This window comes from Helianthus annuus, chromosome 2 (assembly GCF_002127325.2).
Source record: "Helianthus annuus cultivar XRQ/B chromosome 2, HanXRQr2.0-SUNRISE, whole genome shotgun sequence".
In the NCBI taxonomy this organism is placed as follows: Eukaryota; Viridiplantae; Streptophyta; class Magnoliopsida; order Asterales; family Asteraceae; genus Helianthus; species Helianthus annuus.
This window is the reverse complement of record NC_035434.2, coordinates 145,343,364-145,351,215: the sequence shown is the minus strand read 5'-3', so window position 1 is coordinate 145,351,215 and position 7,852 is coordinate 145,343,364. Positions and strand designations below refer to the sequence as shown.

The following is a 7,852-nucleotide window of genomic DNA, read 5'->3' as shown; positions in this document are numbered from 1 at the left end:
ATATTCGGGACAGAATTTCCTTTCTATTAATCGCTTAAATTCTTCCCACCCCATGGCATAGGCTACGTCACTTCCTTTGGCTTGTAACACTGTATTCCACCATTCTAACGCTTCTTCCTTGAAAAGGTGTGAAGCGTACATAACCTTATCTTCCTCAACACATTTACTTATTCTGATCACTGCCTCGGTTTTTTCTAACCAACGCAGTGCCGCAGTTGCCCCTTCATTGCCTGCGAATTCTACAGGTTTACAGGCAAGGAACTCCTTATAAGTGCAACCAGGCGTTGCAGCTTTCCTTTTCTTAGGGAGCGGAGCTTGTCGCGGTTCTTTATCATGATTAACATGATCATTGCCTCCGTTTACGCTATTACTGAAATTATCTTCAGAAATACGTTTGCTAGGAATGATTTGCTGTGGTTCTACGGGATTTTTAACAGCAGTGACAATTGCTGGAATAGCGTTGGCTATCCCCTGAGCAATCATTGTTGGAATAGTATTGGCTATCCCTTGAGCAACGATATTTTCTATATCCTGCCTAGTCATATATTGACCCCCTGATTGTTGCTCGGATTGATTATCTTCATTAACTGGTTCATTATTAGCGTTTTCCATCGGATAACTAATTGTATATATATATATAATTGTATTAGTATCAAATAAATAACAAGTATACACAAAATTATTATATAGTTTTATATAGCCAAACTATTGATTTCTCGAAATAATAATATGCCTTACAAAATTTTATTCGTAAAAATGTTACAGACTGATTTTGACTATTATTATTACACAATCCTTGTTTCATAAGTCTCCTATTCTTTGGTAAATGATATTCTAATAACAGTGTTTCCTCTTAGGAGATCTATTCCTCAATTTCTTAGATCTTATTCCCAGTATACATTAATTCTTAGTCAAAGTGGCGGAGTCTAGCTATATTCTTGTTATTTATTGGTGGATTTTGGTTCTGGATTGAACTGAGGAAAAAGCTTATAGGGATTGTTCTGTAGCTGTATTTCCTGAGTCAACCATTCGTCTATTTTGAAAGGTTGTGGGTGTACTGAAAGGTTTGGAATAGCTGGTTCTAAGTTCATTGATAGTTGTGTTTCATTAATAGTCTTGATAATACTATAGTCTGTTATTGTAAGATCTATTTCTTCTTGAGATGGTAACCCCTTAATTTGCCTAGAACTTTCCTCAATTTCTGGTTTCTTAGGCTCGAGAGGTAAAACATTAAATTCTATAGGTTCTTCCATATCTGGTATATACCTATTAAAATCTCTGGAAACTTCTACTCTAACTGGATAGAGATTTAACTTCTGAAGGGCATCAGACAAATTACTCATGCTGTTTTTGCATAATACACACAGTTATTATGTCAGAATTTATAACAAATTTTGATAGAAATATGTGTTTAACTATCAGAACAATTAGAATTTTAAAGTACCCTAAGTTTTATTTATAAGTTTATATATACTGAATAAGACTTCTAGACTTGTAAAGGCACTAAAATTTTAGTCTAATTTATTTATTAATTGCTAAACATATAAAATCTGTTCCATACTATATGCAATTAATCAGATAATAAAGCACATAATCACAAAATAGCAATTTAATAAAATTTAAGTATTTTCTAAATACTTAATAGGCTTAAATCAGTGGCTTGATCAGTGGCTCTGATACCACCTTTTTCTGTCACGGCCCCCGACCCGGTTTGACCCGTTTCGGGAGCCGCGGGACAGAAAATCCCGTGGTATTTATTTTTATAGCGGAAGTCTTCACAGGATCGTTTTAAACTTGAAAATTTTGCCCGAGTATTATTTATTTATATTTAGGATAAACTCCGTAAATATCATAATTTCATTATTTTACAAACATGTTTATTTATTTTATTTGAGCCACCACTTCAAGCTTGATAGTGCTCCGTAGCACGTGTACTTAATTCAGTAGGTCACCTGAAACATGTTGTAAAAAGGTTTTGTCAGCGGGGAAATACTGAGTGAATCATTCATTTTGATAAAAATGACACATAGTTATAAATTACAGCATAAGAGCGATTACTATGGCAGTATCTTAATTAATATCTGGTCTTGCCACCCGTGTGACGATGGTCATACCACTATTGGGTCCAGTCACCCAATTAGTGATGTTTTGTCACTGTTAGGTCTTATTAGCCTAACCTATGTTAGGGCTTATTGCCTAACTGTGAGAAATTAGTAATGTGCACAATACCCCACTAACCAGCGGTTAAGATAACCACAACTTAATCCCTGTAATTATAACACTTTGAAAATAATTTGGAGTATTGTAAAACAGTTGGCTCACAAACTGTGAGAAAAGAGTTTATAAAAGAGGAATGACTCACATTGCAGATTTAACGGGCAAGGTATAAGCCTACTGATTAGCCTTGATTAACCTAATTTAACACAATGTACACACACAGGTTAGTAACTAATACAGCAATTACGTCAATTCACGAGATTAAACCTTCACAGCGATTAATCAGTGCAATACTCGATAATTCAATCGGATTCACAACGAATAACAGAGCATAGTCCGAATTCGAACAGCACTCTAATATTCAAGTCGAAATCACGACGAATAATCAAAGTACAAGCTCAATTGAGCAGCACCTGGACTATCGTTGGATAGTTATAATCGATCGGACGTTGAATCGTAATAGCGATCGAGTTATACCCTGATTGCGGCAGCACTTCGTGAATCGTGTGTGTTTTTTAGTAAATAGTGTATAACTTCGTCTACGAAGTGAATTTCTTCGTCGAATTCACACCAAAATGCAAGTGCCAGACCCTTCTATTTATACCCAAAATTTGACCCTGTCGCGTAGCACGAGGGGTATCACTATAGGCGTCGCGCTACGCGAGTGGTAACCTATGTTACACGAAATTTGTCCCTGTCGCGTAGCGCGAGGGGTACCCCCATGGGCGTCGCGCTACGCGAGTGGTAACCTATTTTCTATAGGTAGCTTCGTGTCTAAGTAGCTTAGCTGAGTTGATAAAATTGTGAAATTCAAAACGGCCAGCAAGTTATTTAGATAATCGTAACTAGGGTTTTGCCCCCCCTGAGTTTTAGGGGCCCTGATCCTGATTCTGATTGTTCTGGAAATTTTAGGGTTTGCGTAGAATCACTTGGGTGTCTCAATTAGGGTTTTCTTAATAGCTAATTACCATCCTAATTATGGATTTTAGTGACAGTTGTTACACCTATATTTTTTCAAAGTCTTTTAAGCCCAAACGGGTCGCGTTAAAGTAAGCAAATAGCCTACGCGGGCCGCCTGGACAGCAAATATCAGCAACTCTTTTGACAGTAACAGCAGATTTGTTGTTTTTGATTTTATTTAATTCCCAAAACACCCCCGGCCCTTATTTTGTCGTTTTTACTGTTAAACGTACCTGTGATGATGCTCGTTAGTCGACCTCGGCCACGTGAAGGAATATATACCTGCAAAATACTCGACAACACACAATAGACGCAAAAACTACGAAAATCATGAAAAATGACGCAAAGACACGAAAACTCTAACTAACGACACGACACGAACGACGACTCAATGTACAAACTATACACTCGAATTCTCACTCGAGAAACTACGCGGTGGTGCTAGGTGGGTCCGAAAGAGGAACGGTTTCCTCTTCGGTGGTGTCGATGGGACCCCCTAAGTAGTGCTTCGACCGATGTCCATTCACATTCCACGAATTCGAATTCTCTTCATCAAACAACTCCACGGTACCGTACGGGAAAACCTCCTTCACGACGTACGGCCCGGACCATCTCGACTTCAACTTTCCGGCAATCAACTTCAGTCTCGAATTAAATAAAAGCACTTGATTGCCCACTTTAAACTCCTTAACCTTCCGCAACCTTCTATCATGCAAAGCTTTCGACTTTTCCTTGATGCTCCACGAACGATCATACGCGGCGTCACGAAGCGCCTCCAACTCATGAATTTGGAAAAATCGTCTCCTAGCAGCCTCGGTCAAATCTAAATTCACCGTTTTGAGCGCCCAAAGAGCCCGATACTCTAACTCGACCGGTAAATGGCATGCTTTCCCATAAACGATCATAAACGGCGTCATTCCTAGCGGCGTCTTGTAGGCGGTGCGGAACGCCCATAACGCATCGTCCAACTTGTCGGACCAATCCTTTCTACTCTTCCCGACCGTCTTCTCCAAAATTCTCTTCACTCCTCGATTCGCGTTCTCCACTTGACCGCTCGTTTGCGGATGGTACGCGGTAGACAAGCGGTGCGTAACTCCATATCTCTCTAACGCCTTCTCCATAACGGTATTACAAAAATGAGTACCGCGATCACTAATAATTGCCTTAGGAGTACCAAATCGCGTAAACAACTTCTTCAAGAATCTCACCACCACTCGTGCATCGTTCGTAGGCAAAGCTTGAGCTTCCACCCACTTCGAGACGTAGTCAATCGCAACGAGGATGTACCGATTTCCACTCGAAGATGGAAACGGTCCCATGAAATCAATGCCCCAAACGTCGAAGACTTCCAACACTTGAATAGGATTCTGGGGCATCTCATCCTTGGATGAGATGTTGCCGGTCCGTTGGCAACGATCACGCTTTCTAACAAACTAAGCCGCATCATCCACTACCGTCGGCCAATAGAATCCACAATCAAACACGTTCTGCGCCGTAACATGCGAACCGTGATGTCCTCCTGTCAAACCCTCATGAACATGTCGAATGATGTCCCAACCATCCTCTCTACTCACACATCTCCTCAAAACTCGATCACCTCTTATCCTGAAGAGGTAAGGGTCGTCCCATATATACTTCCGCGCATCATTCAAAAGCTTTCTCCTCTGCTGGCGATGCATACCCTCCATCACGAACCCTCCGGCCAAATAATTGGCTATATCGCTAAACCACGGTAAATCCTCGGCCCCTACCGTGACAGAATCAATAGACTCGTGAGGGAATCTATCTCCTATCGCCTCCTCACGAATCTCTTCTCTCCTCGGATCCTCTAAACACGACAAGTGGTCTGCCGCCACGTTCTCTGCCCCTTTCTTATCCTTAATTTCAATATCAAATTCAGAAAGAAGCAGAATCCATCGTATAAAGCGCGGCTTCGCGTCCTTCTTCTGAAACAAGTAACGCACAGCGGAATGGTCGGTAAACACAACGGTTTTCGAAAGAATAAGGTACGAACGGAACTTGTCGAATGCAAAGACGACTGTTAACAACTCCTTCTCTGTGGTGGTGTAATTCTCTTGGGCATCATTCAAAGTTTTACTCGCGTAGTAAATCGGGTGAAAATGATTCTCTCGTCTCTGCCCTAACGCCGCACCTACTGCGTAATCGCTCGCATCGCACATAAGCTCGAATGGTAAGCTCCAATCAGGTGACACGAGGATCGGTGCACTCACCAACTTCTCTTTCAGAAATTCAAACGCCTTGAGGCACTCCTCGTCAAAGACGAAAGGAATGTCTTTCTCCAACAATCGCGTCATGGGGCATGTGATTTTAGAAAAATCCTTGATAAAGCGCCGATAAAATCCCGCATGACCGAGAAAACTACGAACCGACTTGACATTAGTCGGCGGAGGAAGCTTGCTGATCGTGTCTATCTTCGCCCTATCAACCTCAATACCAGCTCGCGAAATCTTGTGCCTTAGCACAATACCCTCAGTCACCACGAAGTGACACTTCTCCCAATTTAACATCAACTTCATTTCAATGCACCTCTTCAACACCCTCTCAAGATTCACTAAGCACTGATCGAAAGAATTTCCATACACCGAAAAATCGTCCATAAACACCTCCATCGAGCTCTCTACCATATCCTGAAAGATCGCGATCATACAACGTTGGAATGTAGCTGGAGCGTTACATAAACCAAATGGCATGCGTCGGTACGCGTACGTGCCATATGGACATGTAAAAGTGGTCTTTTCCTGATCCTCTGGTGCAATAGGGATCTGGAAGTACCCCGAAAACCCGTCGAGAAAGCAATAGAACTGCTGACCCGCGAGTCGCTCAAGCATCTGATCAATGAACAGGAGCGGAAAATGATCCTTACGAGTGGTGTCATTTAACTTTCGATAGTCAACGCACACACGCCAACCCATAACAGTACGAGACGGAATAAGCTCATTCTTCGCATTCAGAACAACTCTCATCCCCCCTTTCTTCGGGACGACCTGCGTAGGACTCACCCAAGCTGAATCGGAAATCGGATAGATCAAACCAGACTCTAACAACTTCCTAACCTCCTTCCTAACTACCTCCTGCATATTCGGATTCAAACGACGCTGCGGCTGCACTACAGGCTTGTAAACATCCTCCATCAGAATGCGATGCGTGCAAAAAGTAGGGCTAATGCCCTTGATATCAGATAGCCTCCAGGAAATCGCATCACTGTGCTCTCTCAGCACCTCAATCAACCTCACTTTCTCCTCCTCTGTCAACTTCGAAGATATGATGACAGGCATATCCGGCTTCTCTCCTAGAAATGCGTACTCAAGATGCGACGGACAGACCTTAAGTTCTAAAGGCGGTGGAATCTCTACAGGAGTACCCTCATCACTAATCTCGTTGAGTTCCAACGTCTCAGGAACCCACAACTCATCATCCTCATCTAACTGCTCCTCCTCGACTTCCTTAACTTTCTCTTCCTTATGCTCGTCAACAACTCCCTCGCCTACTAAATCAGCTCCACTGATGTACTCGAAACACGTGTCGACACATGATATGAAAGAATTTAGAAAGTAAACAGAATGACACGGCCCGCTATCATCATCTCGACCTCCTGGATGCTGCATCGCTCTATCAATCTCGAATGTGACAATCTCGTCACCAGCACAAAGAGAAATCTTACCGTCAAAGACGTCGATGATCGCCTTTGCGGTCCTCAGGAATGGACGGCCCAGAATAATAGGAACTCGTTCGTCGGCCTCCATATCAAGAACAACGAAATCCACAGGAAACACAAACTTATCAACCTTTACCAACAAATTCTCCACTATCCAACGAGGATATTTGACTGATCGGTCAGCCAAAGACAACGACATATGCGTGGGCGTCAACTCTCCTAAACCAAGCTTCTCGTCCAACGAAAACGGCATCAGGTTGATGCTGACCCCTAAATCGGCTAGAGCGTGAGCGGGGGTAACGGCTCCCCCAAAGAAACATGGAATCGTGAAAGTACCAGGATCGGTTAATTTCTCTGGCAGCTTATTCAAGACTACCGCGGAACAACCTCCTATCAACGGAATATTCGAAAGCTCACCGATTCTCTCCTTACGCTTCAAGAGATCTTTGAGAAATTTAGCGTACTTAGGCATCGACTGAAGTGCCTCGATAAACGAAAGATTGATTTTCAACTGCGTGAACATCTCAAGGAATTTCCCGTATTCCTAAGCATACTTCTGCTGCTTAAGGCGGCCAGGAAATGGAAGGCGGGAATGATCAATCACTGGTGGTGGCCGAACCTTCGTCGGCTGCTTCTCAACTTTCTTCTCTACTGGCGACTCCTCGGCGTGTGCGGTACTTGCTGGGTCTAGCCTCATCTGCACCTTACCTGGAGCCTCCATCTCGATCTCCTCATCGACTTCATCCTCTTTCTCTTCCTCAACTCTCTCCCTCGCTGCTTCTCCCAAACTCTTTCCACTACGGGTCGTAATAGCCTTCGCTGAATGATTCGCGGGATTTGTGAAGGTATTTCCCGAAAACTGACCCGGTGGATGCTCCTGCAATTGTTTAGCAATTCCACCTACTGTCCTTTGAAGATCTAAAAGTGTGGATTGCTGAATTTTGAGCTGAAGTTCGTGACTTTTATTTATCTGTTCCTGACTTTTAACGAACGCCTGAT

At 42.7% G+C, this 7,852-nt stretch overlaps 1 protein-coding gene across 1 annotated transcript; it reads right to left on the bottom strand.

Moving 5' to 3' along the window:
- Positions 1-4,610: 4,610 nt before the first annotated feature.
- On the bottom strand, positions 4,611-7,376 carry LOC110897479. Its single transcript, XM_022144228.1, has 2 exons — positions 6,198-7,376; positions 4,611-5,825 (listed from the first exon to the last, which is right to left on the bottom strand). Exons 1-2 carry the CDS (start codon positions 7,374-7,376, stop codon positions 4,611-4,613), a joined length of 2,394 nt encoding a protein of 797 aa, XP_021999920.1.
- Between the last annotated feature and the right edge of the window lie 476 nt (positions 7,377-7,852).

Bases quoted from the DNA above. Each gene is read 5' to 3' on its own strand.
- LOC110897479 (XM_022144228.1), bottom strand. From the start codon at position 7,376: ATGTTCACGCAGTTGAAAATCAATCTTTCGTTTATCGAGGCACTTCAG. The intron at 5,826-6,197 runs GTGAGTCCTACG...GCGATCTTTCAG, and splicing joins CGATTTCCGATTCAGCTTGG to GATATGGTAGAGAGCTCGAT.